The 21,200-nt window shown below is 38.8% G+C and overlaps 1 protein-coding gene across 1 annotated transcript; it reads right to left on the bottom strand.

The window, feature by feature from the left end:
- Nucleotides 1-5,161: 5,161 nt before the first annotated feature.
- On the bottom strand, nucleotides 5,162-8,878 carry LOC110875216 (triadin-like). The gene is made up of 5 exons (XM_022123413.1): nucleotides 8,406-8,878; nucleotides 6,987-7,826; nucleotides 5,693-5,867; nucleotides 5,333-5,569; nucleotides 5,162-5,224 (listed from the first exon to the last, which is right to left on the bottom strand). The coding sequence occupies exons 1-5, from the start codon at nucleotides 8,876-8,878 to the stop codon at nucleotides 5,162-5,164; spliced, it is 1,788 nt and encodes a 595-aa protein (XP_021979105.1).
- Between the last annotated feature and the right edge of the window lie 12,322 nt (nucleotides 8,879-21,200).

The raw sequence follows: 21,200 nt of genomic DNA on the forward strand, positions 1-21,200 counted from the left end.
GAGCACAGATCTAAAATCCTAATGTTGTCGAGATCAAAACCCTATGCTTTTCTTTGTCTAACACATCCTACCAGGTGTCCAATTTCTCAAAATATGTACCGACTGCCGAACGTCATTATCTTAGATCTAACACATTTAAACAAGATTTTTCAAAAATTGAAACGGTAATCTTGTAGATCTAGACATTGCGAACATAACCCAATAATCAGATTTCATCAATGATTCCTAAATCTTCCTAAATCTGAGTTTAAAGGGCCGACAGATGAAGAACATGAAGAACAGTGAAGAGCAAGATCAATTTCAAAGATTTGAAAGTGAAAAACATACCTTTGCCATTGAATATGATGAGCACACCAAAAAATCAATAAAAATATGCAAAGAGAATCAAATAAATTAGTGAAGAAAGTGAATCGGCTGAGAGAGCTCCTGTTCGATCGAAGTGCGTAAATGAATGAATGAAGCAAGAACTCCTATTTATAGGATGACTTTGGAACGGCTAGGCCCTTCGATCGGCTGGTCTAGCCGATCGGTTAGCCTGTTCGATCCAAAGTACTTTGACTTTTCTAACCGATTTGACTTTTTGAACTTTTTCACATTATCTGACCCTTGTTCCCATTATCAGTGTTCAAGAAATCCACTTAAGCATCTAGGTCCAAGTTAATGACCCTAGGAGCTTAATTTGTCTACCAAGTTCAACTTAATGACCTTGGTTGACCCGCAGCAAAAACACACTGATGATTTGTTCAACATTTTTCTGAAAATTTACAAGTTTCAATTTAATGATCTTGCATTTTGACTTTTCTTTTCTCTGATTGTATCAAGATTAGCTCCCAACCCGTCTTTCAGCTCAGAACAACTTCCTACATCTGCATCTGACTGTGAATCTGGTTTCAAGTACCGTTAAGCTTGAAAGCATTGTAAGCTTTAAACAATTTGCTTTGATTGTCAATATACTGATCCATCTTAAATTTTTATACAAGTTTCAACTTGTTCAGGATACGAATTATGTGAATTAAGAAACTTAAACTTATTCATGTGTCCCACTTCTTGAATATACTCCCGTATCCAAATCCCAGTATTTAGTCTTACAGGTGAATACACTACAATGATATCTGTCCATAATTTAGGGGTTAAATGCGAGGGCTGAGGGATCTCAGGTCGATACTTCCGTATGCGTAGAGAGATATCAGCTTCGACTTATCGGTATGTCCCCTTTAGAGGATCTTTTAGCTACAACAGCAATGATTATCAATTTTATTGTTTAATCAGCTGAGGGCTTTATGCTGTATTTCAAGCATTTGAGCAAAGTATTATCCAAGGACTAGGTCAGAACTTCCGTTCAGCAGAAGTCCCGAAATAATACCCCAGACATCATTGAGTATAAAGACCTAGTATGTCAGAATAAGAGACTTTTCAAACGAGATTTCAGGGGTTACCTATATATCCAAGTAGTGTTCCCCACAAAATAAGTAAGTTTGAATTATTATGTTTATATCCTAAACAAATCTATTAATTGTATAAAAACCTATTGACACATCATCAGCAAGACTGTTTAAAAGCTATATTCTTTACAAATCTTTAGCATACAGAAACCATCTAGCTGATGTACTATCATTTTCCCTCTTTACACAAACTCTTTTTCATTTTTTATTGTTTTTGGATTTTGTAATTTTATCATGTTTTTGGCTTTTTGATTTTTAATGTTTTTGGATTTTCTAAAAGTATATACAAATATACGTATCTCCCCGTAAAGACCAAAACAGGTAAAAAATCGACAAACCATTGCAGATTGTTTATCAACATCATCTACAGTGGTATCCTCATCCACGCTAATGGTTCCATCCGCCACCGAACAGAGCATCATACCATTTAGTTTTAAAAGATATTTAAAACGTGTTCTATCAAATGCTTTGGTATGAAGATCAGCTTTTTGCTCGTCAGTGTGGATTTTCTCAATTCGTATCAACTTTTTCTCGAAACAATCGCGAATAAAGTGATGACGAATTTCTATATGTTTGGTTTTAGCGTGATGTACCGGATTTTTTGTTATGTTTATTGCGGCCTCATTATCAACAAAAAGAGGAGTGTTAAGAAACTGCAAACCGTAGTCGCGCATCTGTTGCTGTATTCACAGGATCTGAGAGCAGCAATTGCTGGCAGATATGTACTCTGCTTCACATGTGGATAGCGCCACAGATGTTTGTTTCTTACATTGCCAGGTGACCAAGCGAGGTCCAAAGAACTGGCATCCTGCAGTTGTTGATTTGGCATTGACTTTGCAGCATCCGAAATCCGAGTCGGAATACCCTTCGAGCGTAAAGTCGCCTTTTCTAGGATACCACAACCCCAACGATAGAGTTCCCTTCAGTAGCGTAATATCCTTTTCACAATGATCAAGTGCGAGGCTCTCGGGTTAGATTGAAATCTTGCTGCGAGGCACGTCGGGTACATAATATCAGGCCTTGAAGCAGTTAGATACATCAAAGAACCAATCATGGAACGATAGACTGTTTCATCTGCCCTGTCTCCGGTGAGATATGGGTGGATCCCATGATTTGTTGCTAATGGGGTTGCCGCAGGAGTAGAACCTGACATTCCAAATTTCTCTAGAATATCATTAACGTACTTCGTCTGGTGAATGAAGATCCCCTCAGGAAGTTGATCAACTTGGAGTCCCAAAATGAACTTCATTTCCCCCTTTGATGACATTTCGAACTTTTGCTTCATCACTTGCTCAAAATCTTTGCACAAGTTCTCGTTTGTTGACCCGAAAATTATGTCATCCACATAAATTTGTACTATCAGCAAGTGACCGTCGACTATTTTTGTGAAGAGAGTAGCGTCAATTGTTCCCCGGATGAAGTGATTGGCTATCAGATGCTGAGATAATGTCTCATACAAGGCTCTCGGGGCCTGATGTAAGCCATATAGCGCTTTATCCAAGAGATAAACTTTGTTTGAATGATGTGGATCGACAAAACCCGGTGGTTGTCCCACATACACTTCCTCCTTCACTTTACCATAGAGAAAGGCCGACTTCACATCAAGCTGATAAACTTTAAAGTTCTTCCATGATGCAAATGCTAGGAAAATTCTGATCGCTTCTAGTCGTGCTACAGGAGCATATACTTCAGTAAAATCGATTCCTTCCTGTTGACTGAAGCCCTGAACAACGAGTCGAGCTTTATTTCTCGCAACTACGCCTCTGTCGTCTCTCTTACACTTGAACACCCATTTGGTGTTGATTTTCCTATGGCCCTCAGGTAGATCCACCAGTTTCCAGACTCCCAATTTTTCAAACTGGTTCAGCTCTTCTTGCATCGCGTTGACCCACGAATCTTCAGTAAGAGCCTCTTTGTAAGTTCGAGGTTCGATCTGCGAGATAAAACAACATAGTGAAAATTCAGTTTGTAAAGGTGCTACTGAGGAATAAAAACTTGTAAGCCCTTGGTCAATTTGATGTCTGGTGCGAACTCCTGATTGAAGCTCTCCGATGATCAGCTCTTCTGGATGATATGAAAGAGTTCTGGGCATCACTTCACTTGGAACATCTATATCGCTTTCCAGATTAGTGACATTTTGATTTGCACCTTCTTCACGGATAGGATCTGCTTGATCTAAAATCTGGATTTGCTCCCCCTCAGATTCTGAATCACCATGATCAAATGTTGGACCGATATCAGATGTTGTATCATTATTTGTTGCCGTCTGATTATCGTGAGACTGTGGAGTATCATCTTGTTCATCAGCGTTACTAGGACCTGCTTCATCATCATTTGAAGTTCTCTGAGATTGCCTAGAATACTTGTCTGGAAATCTTCCCTCTGATGACTCATAGTCTCTAAGAATGTCCAACTCATCAAAGAACTCTTCTTCATCTTCAGGTTCGTCCATCACATCAAACGAATCCCACAGAGTGTCGTAATGATATCGCCATTAATCTCCTGGGTTCTGAGGCGGCATTGTATGACTTTGGCATTCAACATTTGCAGCTTCAATAATCCGCTTTTCTCTTGGCACGAAGACACGACGCAAAGGACTTGCATATCCAACGAATATACCCTCGATGCACTTCGGTCCAAACTTTCCAAAAGGTTCTATCACCGTATAGGGGACCCAAACGGTTCAAGATACTTCAAGTTAGGCTTGCGGTTATTGATCAATTCAAAGCATGTTTTGTTGAATTTCTTGACGGTGAGAACTCTGTTGAGAGTATAGCATGCGGCGGAAACAGCTTCAGCCCAGAAATTTGTTGGAAGTTTTGAATCTGCGAGCATTGTTCTGGCTGTCTCGATTAGCGTCCGATTTTTGCGTTCTGCTACTCCATTCTGCTGCGGAGTGTACGGAGCACTAAACTCATGCAATATACCTCTTTCTTCACAAAATTCCTCCATCTTGTTGTTTTTGAATTCAGTACCATTATCGCTTCTAATTCTTCGGATACGCCTCTGGTACAAATTCTCGATCTTTTTGAATAGCGCCATCAGACTGTCAAATGTTTCATCCTTTGTCTTCAAGAAAGATACCCAAGAAAATCTGGAGTAATCATCAGTGATGACCAAGCAGTAGTAATCTCCTGTAATGCTTTTGACATTCACAGGACCAAATAAATCCATGTGAAGTCTCTCCAAAGGTCGTGATACTGAATTGGCTTGCTTTTTGGGGTGCGACTTTTTCTTCTGTTTGCCTTTAATGCAACTTATGCACTCCCCTTCCAGATGAAAACCCTTGATGTGAACTCCTGTCACCAGATCATTGTGCACCAAGTAATTCATTTTTCTAAGATGTATATGCCCCATCTTTTGGTGCCACAATCTTGACTCTTTCTCGGTTGCTCTAGACACGAAACAATGAGCCTGACCCGTAGTTGTCGTTGCTATGCTCATATCCAAGATATACAGATCGTTGACTCTTTGTGCCCTCATGATGACCCATTCTTCGGGTACAACAAATCCTGGCTTTAGAATCAAACACTCTTTGTCAGTGAAGTGAGTGGTATAGTTTCTGTCACAGATCTGAGAAATGCTTAGTAGGTTATTCTCTAGCTCAGCAATGTAATTGACTCTTTCAAACGTTACAATCCCATTTGTTAAAGTTCCTTCACCAATAATCCGACCACCTTGATTACCAGCGAATCCAACGTATCCTCCATTTATATTCCTTACATCATATGTCTGGAAGCTCCACTATCCATGATCCATCTTGAAACAAGTTGTGGAAGATCCTGCACGAAAACCAATCATGATTAAAACATTTCAATAAAGATGCCGATTCATGCTTTACGATCAAGGAAGCTCCGGCAAATCAAATACAATCAAACAGATTTTGCTACCCAAGCCTCTTTAGACTTAGGCAACTCAAGTTTGATGTAAGATTTTGTTGTGTAGAGTGGCGGAAAGTTTTTATCATTTAATTTCAAGCTTTCTTTGGACTCAACCTCAACCTCCTTTTGTGTAAACAGTTTATCCTTTTTAGGTTGACCAGATGGTTGGTCTTTCTTTGCCACCCATTTTTCTGAAATTGATTTTACTTTTTCAAGCTTTTCATAATGATCCAAAGGAGCACTCATCTTTACCGATGTGGTAGAAGATGATTGTTTTTCCATCTTAGAAACCTTTGGTTCCGCAACTTTCGGCTTCCATGTTTGTTGAGTTGTTGCGACCCGTTTGTAAAATTTGTCAATTTTAGTTACCAACTTCTTTACGGGTTCAATTTTGACTTTGGTGTTTTCCTTTTTTACAACCTTTTTCTCAACAATCAATGGAGCTTTTCCTTTCACAACATCTTTCTTCCTTTGGCTCTCAACTACTTCAGTCTTAGGCTTCAAGTTGGTACACTTTCGTGCAATATGCCCAACATGATTGCATCTGAAACATGTTCGGGTGTCAGCTACCCGACTTGTACCTTCAGACTGAGGTTGTGAGGCCTTTTCCTCAAAGAACTCTTTGTTTGATTTTGAAAAGATCTTAGGTTCTTCATTGGAGAATGAACTTGAGCTGTTCACAAACACTTTCTTTTCAACAATCTTTTTGTTTTGAACATTTTTCTTTTGATAAGACTTACTCCCCTGATATCCACCCGACCAATTGTTTCGTTTGTTATTAGAAAAACGTGGTGGAACTACAGGTTTCTTGTAGTAAGTTTTATCTTTTTCAAAATTCATTTGTCTTATTGTTTGGTTCAGATTGTTTACTTCTGACAGCTCAACTTCGATCAATTTGTAAACATTTTTCAATTTGTTCAAATTTACATTCTCGATTGGAAACTCAGAATCCGAAAACAACTTATCTGAACCTAACATCCTGTACATGACAAGATTTGGTTTATCATTTAAGTTGTTCTTGGATTTTTGATTTGGAATGTATTTATCCAAGAAACATCCATCATCTTCATTTGAATCAGACTCTAAGACACTTTCTGCCATGCTTTTGACAATATCAGTCTGAACACTATCATCAGATGATGATGATGACGAGAATGTAACATCAATTGATTCTGGAAGTTTTATTTCATTTAACTCTTCTTCATCATTAACCTGTCCGGACTTTTTCTTTGAGAAATTGTTTAAAACAGGTGGTGGAACTTGATGATATCCCACCCCAGTTCCGTCCGAAAAGACATCTTCGCCAGCTTTGTTTTTCCCGATAGGTTTAGGAACAATGTGTTGTAAAAAAAAGCTTGCGGAGTTGTAACTGGTTAATTTTAATTGGATGCGTTCGTTCTCAATTTTTGCTTCTTGAAATTGAAGCTTCAGATTCGCAATTTCATCCAATTGTTAGTTTATTAACTCTTCTTTTACCCTTAACACACCCGACAGTTGCACATTTTCGTTTGTTGTTTTGCCATTTCGATCATCCGAATCTTTAACCGTTCGCTTAAGCTTCTCAAAGTTTTCAGTGATGTGACGATTTTCAAGAATGAGTTTTTCATTTTCTTTCTTAGTTCTTTCTAAGTCACTTTTATCACTTTGAATTTTTTCAGTTAACTCTTTTGCATGATCATTTGAAGCTTTTAGCAATTTATCTCGGTTTAAGATTTGATTCTCTACTTCTCTGACCCTTTTTGTTAGGTCTTCAACCTTTTTATTATTGAGGTAAGCGATAGTGCTACATTCTTTGCAGTTTTTCTTGCAATTCTTGCAGTCACTTTCGCTTACTTCTTTCTTACCTGACACTTCTTTATTAATCTGACTGACCTGGCCATTTGACTTAGTTCCAGAACTAGAATCTACCTCCATCTTCATCAGATTTTCGGCTGTGAGCTCTTGAGATGTATCTATCAATCCATCATCAATCTTCTTTTCTGCCGACTTCACATTTTCTTCTTTCTCTTCCACTTTCTTTTCAGTTCCACCCCACCATTCTCTTTGTCTAGCCTCCTCTTCTTCAGCATACTGCTGAATGATTGCATCAACACTCAGTGAGCTTGGATCGATTGTAATATTACCTTGAGGATCAAGGTAGCATTCTCGGTCTGGATCCCAGCGTCTAGCTAATTTTGCTTCTTTGTAAATGGTATAGATTCGGCTTACTTTTGTTTGGGCTTTCATTCTTCTGTTCACAAACTTTTCTTCTTCTGTTCTTGTGTCTTTAAACGGAACAATCTTTCCTGCTGCGAACGCGTAACCAACTGCGTCTTCTTCAGGCAATATCTCACTCCAGTCATATCCTTCATCGTCGTGAATGACCGCTAGAGCTCTTGACTTTTCCTTACCTTTTTCTTCAATCTGCTTCAACCTAGGAGGTTCCGATTTATTCTGATGGTAAATGGCTTTCTTATAGTAATCTTCACGAAACGGATTATCAGATTCGTCAGCATACTCGTTTCTGCACTCACGTTTAAAGTGACCTTTTTGTTTGCATTTGAAGCATGTCACGAAACCTGTAGGATCGTGTTTGCCCTTCTGATGAGACAATCGGAGCTAGTACCAACCAAACATGTAGCGGAAATACATGTATGGCTTGAATCAAAGCAAATCAGATAAAGAAATGAGTAGAAAACAGATAGAAATCACTTTAAACTTGCTTTCACATTAATTCTTCAAGAAAAACACGGTCAGCAGTTCGGCCTTCCGATGACATGAAAGTTACAAATGTGAAAGACTGAAGGGGTATATATATATATATACTAGTGGTAGTTTCGCTTGAAAGGACATGACCATACAAGCGAAACCTTATCAAGTAGTTTCGCTTGTATGGCATATGATCATTCAAGCGAAACCTTTACATGAAAATCAAACTTTTACATCTATAACCCCTGTAAAATACATAATTAACCAGAACAGACCCTATACATTGATTAACTACAACTAAGACGCAGGCTTTAGACATTATGCACCAAAAAACTCCCCCTTGGATAAAGCCGCAGTCTTCGTCTAGTCTTCGGGTCTTCAAACTGCTCTATACATCTCTTCCCTTGGTTTTGGCTTTCTGCTCAGCGCAACCCTTATTTTTTCATTCTCTTTCTTTCTCGCTTTCTCTTCTTCAGCTTGCATCTTCATAAACGTGCCTTTCTTTTCTGCAAGCTTCTGACGTTCATGATTAGCTTTCCTTTTCATCTTCTCGTCCAGCGACCACCAGGATGATTTCCATTTACTTTCAGAATTTATGCTTTTCTGAAAACAAAGAGAAACTACACGGTGAAATTGTTGCGCTTGTTCTCTATCTGCTGGTTGATAGTGAATCTTGTTAATGAAAAGACATTCTATATCCTTCGCCGAGCAATTAACCAGCCACATTGGATCACACACATGTATCTCACGAATCTCTTCACCAGCTCTGTAAGTAATGATTGCTTCTGTTGTAATACAACTGTACACCCAGCCAATGAAGCCTTTATAGAATTCTTGTTCCATCTGAGGCATTGGAATTGTCTTCATTGTTCTTGGTGGCTTGACATTCAAGATAGTTTCTTCAACTCCAGTTTCAGGATTAATTCTCTACACACGCTTTGGATGATGTGGCTTCCATTTACGAAATTCTTTCAACGATTCAAATTTAATGTAGCCCCACATAGCAACATCATTCTTCCGAACAGGATAATCCCAACATTTTACCTTCGCCAGTTCATCTACATCCCACCAAAGTAATGACATGATGTCATATAAACGTGCAAAGTACTGGACTCCATACTCTCTTCGGATTGCATATGCATTCACCTGCGGTAAAAATCCCCAACTGATAATATCACCAAGAGAAACACTTTGATCACGTTGAAAATACTTCAAAGGTCTTTTAAATTTTCTCTCGTGACTCTTCTTGAACCACTTCGACCTATCTTCTTTTTCCATCTCCTTTTGAGTACTGTCGAAGGTTTTATCTTTCACTGCCTCAGCTACTTTCTGTCTTAACTCTTCTCTGTTTTCTTCAGCAAAGAATTCCATGAGGGTAGGATACTTAGAAGTACCTTCAGCTACATCTTCATCATCTGTACAATCTTCAATCTCAACTCGATCATACTTATCAGCCTCTTCAACATACTTGTACGAGTATTCAGGCTGTTGATTTATATCGAAAGACACTAACTCTTCTTCAGAATCAATCTTGAAATCAGGATTCACATTTTGCAACATTTCTCTGTAAACATCTAAACTTAAGAACAACGTCTCAGAATGTTCAACAATTTGAGACTTACTAGACTCCCCCTTTCCACTAGCTTCTCCTGACTCTTCATTTACAGTGTCATTCATCAGATTATCAACATCTTGTTCAGAAGAACCTTCAGTAACTTTTAAACCAGTACCACCTGCAGCATCATCATCATTATCAGAACTGTGACTGCTAGCAGAAAATACTTTTTCATCTTTATCCTCTTTCTCTTCTTCCTCCTCTTCTTCATCATCATCATCACTACTAGATCCCTCTAACTCAGCAAGGTGAGTTTCATCTTCAAAGAGACCAGATATTGCAGAAATAGGTTTGGGATTCTCAACCACCATTTAAGGAATTATTGATCTTTCTGTGACAGCTGAACTACTTCAACTCCCTTACCTTTGTCTTTCATTTGTCTTTCAATTTCTGCTTGACGTTCAGCTCTAATCTCCTCTACTTGCAGCTCTTCGAATTTTTGTTCTACTGAAGTTCCAAGCATGCTTTCAACGACTTTACTCAGCATGTAGAACTCATGATCTCTTGATTTTTTAGCTGCTTCCAGTTCTTTGTTCTTTAGCTTGAAGTATTCATTCTGATTATCTTTTCTAGACTTTTCTTCTTCAAGCTCCGCAACACGTACTTTCAATATATCAATTTCAGATTGATCAGCATCAATCTTTTTCACTAACACTTGATTTTCATCCTCTAACTTCTTCACACGAATTTCAAGAAGTCTTTCTCTATCAGAAACTTTCTTATTTTCAGCTACCAGCCTTTTGTTTTCAGCAACAACTTCTTCAACTCTCTTTTCAACATTTCTGACTTGTGAAGTGTTCGCAAAGTCAAAGTCTCCAACATCTAAAAGATTATCCTGTGGAGTATAAAGACCTCTGCTAGACAAACCAGGTTGCGTTTGGGTGAGTGGAGGTGTTTGAAATATATCTTGTGAGGTAACAAGAGGTTGTTGTGGTGGTGTTTGATGAATAGGTGATGGTTGTCTTGGAGGTGTTGGTTGTTTAGGTGGTGAGGATTGTTGTGGAGGAGTAGGTTGTCTGGGTGGTGATTGATGAACAGGTGATTGTGGTGGTGTTGGTTCGAGTGGTGGTGTGGGAGGCTTTTTACTTTCTTTTGATGGTTTCTTCTTTAGCACGATCTTCGGAGATTTCTTTGGATTGACTTTGCGTATTTTTGGAGAAACTACTTTCTTGCAACCTCCCGCTTTCTTTCTAGCTTTTGGAGAACACTGTGATCCTGAGACATGCTCCGGAGAAGGCACATAAACATCATCATCATCTTTCTCCTGTCTCTTTCTCTTTCTTAAAATCTTCTCTTTCTCTATTTCTACTTGAATTCTTTTCCGACTTTCAATCTCATCAATACCATCATCTGAAGAACTTGATGAACTTGTTGTACTTTTATCTACATCGTCACCTTCAATATCATCAGCAACTTTTTCTTTCTCTTTCTGACTTTCAACATCTACAACTTGTTCAATATTAGCAACAACTTCTGGCCCTGTTTCTAAAACATCAGTATCAAACAATACATCAGTATTAAATGGATTATCTTCAGTAGCTGTCACTTGTTCTTTTTTCTGCAGTTACCACTGGAATATCTTCTTCCGGTTCATCAACCAAAGACATTGTTGCTGCTTTCTTTTGCTTCTTTCTTGGGTTTGATGACGAACCTTCACCTTCTTTAACAACAGGAGTGGCTTTCCTGCGTCTTCTTCCAGATTCCTTCACATACCACTCATTCTTTGTATTTTTGAACTCTGCAAGTACTTTCAACTCCTCAGCATATGCTGCTTCTTTCATCTCAGCTTCTGTTGGTGCACTACATCTGCTGATTACGTCTTGTATCGAGTCATTAGTCTTAAATGTTAGATCTGGGCACAATATACGAGAAATAGTGAGATTGTATAAGTTTTAGAGTTATGGATCGCTCAAAGGAACAAGTAGATAGTTGGGCCGCTCATTAGTCAACATGATGGACCGCTTATGTGTCAAACATGTTGGACCGCGTATATGTCATGTATATGGACCGCTTATTGGGCCTGTCCAATAAGCGGTTCCAGTCGCTTATAAATACCCTTAGAGCGATCTCATTTGTAATAGTTCCTGATTTTCTTGTAGGATCGTTTGGTGACCCGAACGAGTCGTTCAGAGGTGTTTTCGTCAAGTACAGGTGCGGAAAACAAGTAAATGACGTAGGAATAGCTTGTATATCACTTTAAACTCCTTTTCTATTGATATGACGATGAGTACAACCTGTTTTCGATCCGGCAGCACTTCGGTACGAAAATCAGGAACTCCTTTTAAATGAATCCGCTCATAAGGTATATATAGGAAACTGGAACCGCTTATTGGACAGGCCCAATAAGCGGTCCAGGTACATGTCATAAAAGCGGTCCACATGTTGACACATGAGCGATCCACATCCTTGACACATAAGCGGCCCACAATCACCATGTACCTATGAGCGGTCCAAACCCTATAAACCTATACAATCTCACTATTTCTCGTATATTGTGCCCAGATCTAACATTTAAGACTAATGACTCGATACAAGACGTAATCAGCAGATGTAGTGCACCAACAAACTCCCCCTCAGATGTTGATGGAGTCGACTATCGAGTCACACCATGCTGTATCTTCACATCTTCTGTCTTGATCAGTCTTCGAGCTTTTCTTTCTCACTATCTACAGACTCCCCCTCACGATTTACTGGTATTAACATCTTCAGTAACATCTTCAGGATCGTTGTCTGATCTGCACAAGCCTTCAGAATCAAATATCCTGGCTCTAAAAACACTTTAGTTCTCTTGATCAGATCTCTTGATTCCTGCACAATCTTAACCCAGAAATAAATTTTCTAGATTCATCACATATCAACAACCTGTGCTCCAACACATGACTCTCTCAACAATCTATGATGAACCATTTGAAGAAGGTTAGAATTAATGAAAACAATTAAATTTACACAAACACTCCCTCTCAAATGCTGTTCATCATGTTTAGCACACGGAATTTTGAAAATCAGTTTTCCAACATCAGTTGTCGAAAATCTTTTTGACTTTTTCAAAATTTATGCTAAAACACACTAAAATCTTTTTGGATTTTTCAATATGAGAAAATAAAATGCAGAAATAAACTATTTACAATCAATATTTTTGTGAGTTCGTGCAAGAGGATCATATCAGTTTATGAAACCTATCACCAACACCGTTAAGCTTGATTTCATTTTAAGCTTTAAACAATTTACCTAGATTGTCAGTATGTTTGTCCTCTTAAATTTTCAACACAAATTTCAATTGATTCAAGATACAATATTAATGTTTTAGAGACTTAAACTTAATTGTGTATCACTCCACTTGAATATACTCCCGTATCCAGATCCCAAATATTCAGTCTTACAGGTGAGTATACCACAGCTGATATCTGTAAAGGGTAGATGCGAAACCGTGAGAGCTCAGGTCAGAACTTCCGTTCAGCAGAGAGATGACGGCTCGACTTTTGGTGAGTCCCCTTTGATGGACCGTTCTATGACCCGAAAAGTCAGTCGAAGTAGTTCATCTTTACATATGAAGGCGGAATCAACGTAAGTAAAGTAACAACAGCTAATCCTTTCAATTCCTTGTGTTTGTATTGCTTTCTGATAAAATTTCAGCAGAGTTTCGGCACCTCAGCACATACATACACTGTTACAAATGATAAACCGCTCAACCTATTTATAGACAACCTGGGTCGCTTATGTGACAGTCCAAATAAGCGATCCAGCACCAATGTCACATAAGCGATCCACACTCTAATGTCCTAAAAGCGGTCCAGGCTTCATGACACAAAAGCGGTTCACCTTACAACATTGACACATAAGCGGTCCTAAGTCTATATTACACAATATTTACACTTTGACCCCCTATAGACCATTCTTGACTTCAGACTTCAAGTAGACGTAGTCAACAGACATTCCGTGCATCAACAGACTCCCCCTTGGATGTTGACGTAGTCTTTTTAGCATCTTCAGATCCGTAGTCTTTAGTCTTTGACTTTTCACCAACTCTGTCTGTCACCTCAAACAATCTTCACAGGTTCCCGGACTGATTTCTAGCTTTATCTATAAGCTTCCCATTAGCTCTTGATCCAGACTCCCCCTCTCACTGATTCCCCCTCTTATTATGCTGGAATCTTGAGATATCTGGTTCAAGCTTTTGCAATTTGCCTCCGTTGGGAACTATCGTCCAAACCTGTTACTCAACCGATAACATTACATTCTATCTTGTCAAACAATAAACACAACTTCAATCAGTTTTAGAAATCCTCTCAAGTTTTCAAGTTCAAATTAATGACCCTGAATACTTGATTAATCTACCAAGTTCAATTTAATGACCCTGGTTGATCTTTTGACGAAACAAACTGATTTAGTGAAACAATTTTCCAATTTTCTGAAAAATAACAAGTATCAATTTAATGAACTTGTTTATAACTTTGAAAACAAACATTCTCCAACAATATAAGCTCTCCTCGATCTTCATCTCAGAATCTCCTGCATCTGCTTCATTTTGCTAGAATCCGACAATCAACTTTCCACTCTGGTTTGTCTAAAATAAAGCAGAAATAAAATCTTTTTGGATTTTAGGATGATCTAAACTAAGAAATGAAATAACAGAAAACTTAAATTGCAGAAAATAAACTATATACAAATTTTGTTTTTGGCGAGCGTGTCAGGGAATCATATCAGCTTTTCAGACAGATTACAAGTACCGTTAAGCTATATTACATACTCAGATTTAAACAATTCACCTCGATTGTCGATATACTGATCCATCTTAAATTTTCATACAAACTTCAATCTATTCAGGATACTGTTTTAAGTTTTTTAAGAACATAGATCAATTCATGTGTCCCACCTCTTGAATATACTCCCGTATCCAGAATCCCAATATTCAGTCTTACAGGCAAAGATACTACAATGATATCTGTACATAAATTAGGGTATGCGAGAACTGAGGGATCTCAGGTCAGAACTTCCGTTCAGCAGAGAGATATCAGCTTCGACTTTGCAATGTGTTCCCTTTAGAGAATTTTTTAGCTACAACAACTGATTATCAATTTTATCGTCTAATCAGCTGAGGGCTTTATGCTATGTTTCAAGCATTTTGGTGAAAGTATTAGCCAGGGACTAGGTCAGAACCACCGTTCAGCAGAAGTCCCGGAATAATACCCCAGACATCATAGAGTATAACCGCCTAGTATATCAGAATACGAGACCTTTCAAACGAGATTTCAGGGGTTACCTATATATCCAAGTAGTGTTCCCCACGAATTTCACCAGTTTGAAATTTTAGGTTTATATCCCGAATAAATCTACTAAATGTACGAAAACCTATCGACACATCATTAGTGAGACTGTTTAACTCATTTTATCTTTCCAAAACTTTAGCATACTGTAATTGTCTAGCTGATGTACTATCATTTTCCCTATATACATAAGCTCTTTTTCAATTTTATCATGTTTTTGGATTTTTTCATTTTTTACTGTTTTTGTATTTTTCTGAAAATAAAATATGTACAACTATCTATCTCCCCCTAAATACCAAAACACATAAAAAATCGACAAACCATCGCAGATTGTTTCTCATCTTCATCCGCAACAGTACTCTCATCAACGCTCACAACCCCATCCGACACCGAAAGCAATTTCATACCATTAAGTTTTAACAAATATTGAAACCTATTTTTATCAAAAGCTTTGGTATGCAAATCAGCTTTTTGTTCGTCAGTGTGGATTTTCTCAATTCGTATCAACTTTTTCTCGAAGCAATCGCGAATAAAGTGATGACAAATCTCAATATGTTTAGTTTTAGCGTGATGTACTGGATTTTTAGTTATATTAATCGCGGCCTCATTATCAACAAACAGAGGTGTGTTAAGAAACTGCAAACCGTAATCGCGCATCTGTTGCTGTATCCACAGTATCTGAGAGCAGCAACTGCTAGCAGAAACATACTCCGCTTCACATGTAGATAGCGCCACAGATGTTTGTTTCTTACACTGCCAAGTAACCAATCTCGGACCAAAAAACTGGCATCCTGCAGTTGTTGATTTCGCGTTGATTTTGCAGCATCCGAAATCCGAATCGGAAAACCCTTCGAGTGTAAAATCGCCTTTGCGAGGATACCACAACCCCAATGTGGGTGTGCCTTTCAAGTAACGTAAAATCCTCTTCACAATAATCATGTGCGATTCTCTCGGGTTAGACTGAAATCTTGCTGCGAGGCACGTTGGGTACATGATGTCAGGACGTGAAGCAGTTAGGTACATCAAAGAACCTATCATGGATCGATAAAGTGTCTCATCAACCCTGTCTCCGGTGAGATCTGGGTGAATACCATGATTTGTCGCAAGTGGGGTAGCAGCTGGAGTAGAACTTGACATTCCAAATTTCTCCAGAATATCATGCACGTACTTTGTTTGATGAATGAAAATACCTTCAGGAAGTTGTTCAACTTGTAATCCCAGAAAGAATTTCATCTCCCCCATTGAAGACATTTCAAATTTCTGCTTCATCACCTGTTCGAAATCTTTGCATAATTTCTCATTCGTCGACCCAAAAATAATATCGTCTACATAAATTTGTACTATCAACAGATGACCATCAACGACTTTAGTGAAGAGAGTGGCATCCACTTTTCCACGTATGAACTGGTTAGCGAGTAGATGTTGAGACAAAGTCTCGTACCAGGCTCTCGGCGCCTGATGTAGACCGTACAACGCTTTGTCCAGCAGATAAACTTTGTTCTTGTGGATTGGGTCAGTAAAGCCCGGCGGCTGACCAACATAAACCTCCTCTTTGACCTTCCCATAAAGAAACGCTGATTTAACATCTAACTGAAATACTTTGAAATTCTTCCAAGACGCAAATGCTAGGAAAATTCTGATAGCCTCTAGTCGTGCGACAGGAGCATAGACTTCGGTAAAATCAATCCCCTCCTGTTGACTAAAGCCCTGAACAACGAGTCGAGCTTTGTTCCTTACAACCACTCCTCTGCCGTCCCTCTTACATTTGAAAACCCATTTTGTATTGATTTTTCTTTGACCATCTGGTAGATCAACCAACTTCCACACACCTAACTTCTCAAACTGACTTAATTCTTCTTGCATCGCTATGACCCAAGAGTCTTCAGTAAGCGCCTCTTTGTATGTCCGCGGTTCGACCTGCGAAATAAAACAACTTAATGAAAATTCAGTTTATAAAGGTGCTACTGTAGAATAAAAACATGTTAAGCCCTGATCAATTTGACGTCTCGTCCGAACGCCTGAGTGCAATTCTCCTATTATCAACTCCTCTGGATGATAAGAAAGAGTTCGCGGGATCACTTCGCTTGGAACTTCTACATTTCCCTCCAGATTAGTAACATTCTGCTCTGCATCTTGTTCACCAACTTGGTTTGTTTGACTTGACAACTGGATCTGCTCCCCCTCAAGATCTGAATCACCATGGTCAAAAACTGGCATGTTTTCAGCTTCTTGATCATCATTCACCTCCGACTGATTACCAGGAGCAACTTCATCATCATGTTCACCAGCGTTACTAGGACCTGCTTCATCATCATTTGAAGTCTCCCGAGGTCTGCAAGAATACTCTGCTGGAAACCTGAGCGACGATTCATATTCTCGTAAAATATCCAGCTCATCAAAGAAATCTTCCTCTTCCTCTGATTCTTCTCTCATGTCAAACGACTCCCAAAGTTTGTCATAATTAAAACGCCAAGAATCACCAGGATTCTGAGGCGGCATAGTATAACCCTGACATTCAACATTTGCTGCTTCAATAATACGCTTTTCGCTTGGAACAAAGACACGCCGTGTAGGACCTGAATATCCAAAAAATATTCCTTCAAAGTTCTTCGGACCAAGCTTGCCCTTCGGCTCTATTACCGTACAGGGTGACCCAAACGGTTCTAGATACTTCAAATTCGACTTGCGTTTATTGATTAGCTCAAAACACGTCTTGTTGAACTTCTTCACAGTAAGAACTCTATTGAGAGTATAGCATGCAGCAGAAACAGCTTCAGCCCAGAAATTGATTGGTAACTTGGAATCTGCAAGCATCGTTCTGGCTGTCTTGATTAGCGTCCGGTTCTTGCGTTCTGCAACTCCATTTTGCTGAGGAGTGTACGGAGCACTAAACTCATGCAGTATACCTCTTTCATCACAGTATTCCTCCATCTTACTGTTTTTGAACTCAGTACCATTGTCACTTCGAATTCTACAAATCGGTCTCTGGTACAGATTCTCAATTTTCTTAAACAAAACTACCAAACTATCAAAGGTTTCGTCTTTCGTTTTCAAGAACATGACCCACGAAAATCTGGAGTAGTCATCAGTCACGACCAAACAGTAGGAATCTCCTGTTATACTCTTAACATTCACTGGACCGAACAAATCCATGTGAAGTCTTTCCAAAGGCCTCGAAACTGAATTGACTTGTTTTGTAGGGTGAGACTTTTTCTTCTGTTTACCTCTGACACAACTTATGCACTCCCCTTCCAGATGAAAACCTTTAATATTCACTCCGGTGACCAAGTCGTTATGCACTAAATGATTCATTTTCCTTAGATGAATATGCCCCATCTTTCTGTGCCATAACCTTGACTCCTTCTCCGTTGCTCTGGACACAAAACAATGAGCCTGACCCGTGGTTGTAGTAGCAACGCTCATGTCCAACACGTACAGATCGTTGACTCTTGGTGCCCTCATGATGATCCACTCTTCAGGTATCACAAATCCCGGTTTCAAGATCAAACATTCTTTGTCGGTGAAATGAGTAGTATACATCCTGTCACAGATCTGGGAGATACTCAGCAGGTTGTTCTCCAGCTCAGCGATGTAGTTTACTCTCTCAAACGTGATAATGCCATTTGATAGTGTTCCTTCACCTATGATCCTGCCTCCTTGATTACCCGCAAAACCCACATAACCACCATTAATGTCATTCACATCATACAGCAATGCGGTCTTCCCTGTCATATGCCTTGAAGCTCCACTATCCATTATCCACCTGGATACAAGTTTTGGAAGATCCTGCACATAACAAATCATCATTTAAACAACTTCAAGAAAGATGCCGATTTATGCTTCGCAATCCAGGAAGCTCCGGCAATTCAAACTGTTTAGTCAAACATAGAGTCCACCCAGGCCTCATCAGCCTTAGGTGCAACCTTGACTCTTGCAATTTGAATTTTGAAATTTTCAGCCTTTAGAGGCGGAAAATTTGCATCATAATCAACAATAATTGGCTCTTCAGCCTTTTTCTCCTCAGAATTTGAAACTATCTTCTCAACTTTTGATTCAATTTTTGGTTTCCACACCTGTTGAGTTACTGCAACCCTTTTATCAAATTTATCATTTTGAGTTACCAACTTATTTACGGGTTCAGTTTTTGCTTTTACGTTGTCAATTTTAACGTTTTTCTTCCCAACAACTTTCTTCTCAACATACATCGGTGTTTTACCCTTCACATCAACTTTCTTTTGTTGAACCTTCACAGCTTCAGTCTTAGGCTTCACATATGTACACTTTCATGCAATATGACCAACCTGGTCACATCTAAAACAAGTACGAGTATCAACTACCCTACTCGTGCCTTCAGACTGAGCCTGTGAAACTCTCTTCTCAAAAAATTCTTTGTTTGATTTTGTAAAAATTTCTTTTTCTTCATCAGCAAGTGAACTTGAACCATTCACAAACTTTTTCTTTTCGACATACCTTTTGTTTGAAACATTTCTTTTATGAAAAGGTTTACCCCCCTGATAACCACCCGACCAATTGTTTCTGTTGTTATTGTAAAAACGTGGTGGATAAACAGCTTTATTGTGGTAAACCCTCTCTTTCTTTCGACTCAGATTGTTCACTGCTGACAACTCAACTTCGACCAGTTTGAAAACATTTGTCAATTTGTTCAGATTAACATTCTCTAATGGAAACTCAGAATCCGAAAACAACTTATCCGATCCCGACATCTTGTACATGACAAGATCAGATTCATCATATAAGTTGTTTTTGGACTTTTGCTTTGGAATGTATTTATCTAGAAAACACCCATCCTCCTCAGAAGTGTCACAATCCGGCTTAAGCACTTTGTCTATCACACTTTTCACCACATCATTTTGGACACCCTCTTCATTGGAAGATGTGAACGTGACATCAATGTTCTCAGGAAGTGTAACATCACTTTCTTCCTCAATTTCCACCAAACTAGACTGCTTTTTCGTGTAGTTGTCTAAAATTGGCGGTGGAACTTTGTGAAACCCTACACCCGTTCCATCAGAAAACACGTCCTCACCAGCTTTGTTTTTTCCTATAGGTTTGGGAACGATGTGCTGCAAAACAAAGCTAGCTAAGCTATAACTATTTAATTTCAACCGAATTCTTTCATTTTCAATCTCAATTTCTTTAACCTTAAGTTTTAAATTTGCAATCTCATCCAGTTGTTCATTAATTGATTTTTCTTTTAATTGCAACACAGCTCTTAGATGTTCGTTTTCTTTGAATGTTTTTCCGTTTCGATCATCACTGTCTTTCACAACACTTTTAAGTTTCTCAAATTTTTCTGAGATCTGACGAATTTCCAGAATTAACTTTTCATTTTCAGTTGTAATTTTGTCACATTTAGTGGTTAATTCATTAAACCGTTCAGTTGAAACTTTTAACTCTGTGTCACGATCGAGAATCTGATCTTCAAAAGTTTTAACTTTTGATTTCAGATTTTTCAATTTCTCATCATTCAAATACGTGACAGTACTACAAAAATTGCATTGTTTGTTGCAATTTTTGCAGTCAACATTTCCATCGACTTTATTACCTGACCTGGATGTTGACACACTTTGACTGACCTTCTCTTTTGACTCAGAAACAGAAATAGAATCTACCTCAAGTGCTTTCGCAGCTAGCACTTGGTCAGCCACTTTCTCTGAATTCTCCGTATCAACCATCTTTGATCTCTCAGTCTCTGCGTTTTCTTTCTTCTCTCTCTCTTCTTTTTCCTTTCTCTCTTTTTCTTTCTCCTCCTCAATCATCTTCGAAGTTGGTGTTCCCCACCACTTATGCTGCCAGTATTCATCATCTTCTTTGTACTCCTGAATGATGGCTTCAATATCTAGCGTTTTGTCATCAACTGCCATATTGCCATACCGATCAAGATAACACTCTCTGTCTGGATCCCAACGATTTGCTCTTCTTGCTTCCAAGTATACACCAGAAAGTCTGATAATCTTTGTTTCAGCAATCAACTTCCTATATTGATACTTCTGTTCCTCTGTACGATCATCCTTCCAAGGAATCGGTTCATCTTGACTTGCCATGAAAGCATAACCAATGGCATCATCTTCCGGCAAAACCTCTTTGCTCCAATCGTAACCCTCATCATCATAGATCACAGCTAAAGCCCTTGACTTTTCTCTTTGCTCTTCAGCCTGCTTTAGTCTGGGCGGCTCCGATTTATTTTGATGATAGATTGCCTTCTTGTAATAATCGTCACGAAATGGATTTTCAGATTCATCAACGTATGCATTCCGACATTCTCGCTTGAAATGGCCCTTTTGTTTGC

Source organism: Helianthus annuus, chromosome 14, assembly GCF_002127325.2.
Source record: "Helianthus annuus cultivar XRQ/B chromosome 14, HanXRQr2.0-SUNRISE, whole genome shotgun sequence".
Lineage (NCBI taxonomy): Eukaryota > Viridiplantae > Streptophyta > Magnoliopsida > Asterales > Asteraceae > Helianthus > Helianthus annuus.

Coding starts and splice junctions, on each gene's coding strand:
- LOC110875216 (XM_022123413.1), bottom strand. CDS start 8,878: ATGAAGACAATTCCAATGCCTCAGATGGAACAAGAATTCTATAAAGGC. Junction 5,868..6,986: donor TCAAATGATCATGCAAAAGA/GTTAACTGAAAA, acceptor AACATGTTTCAG/ATGCAATCATGTTGGGCATA. Junction 5,570..5,692: donor TTGAACCCGTAAAGAAGTTG/GTAACTAAAATT, acceptor ACATCGGTAAAG/ATGAGTGCTCCTTTGGATCA.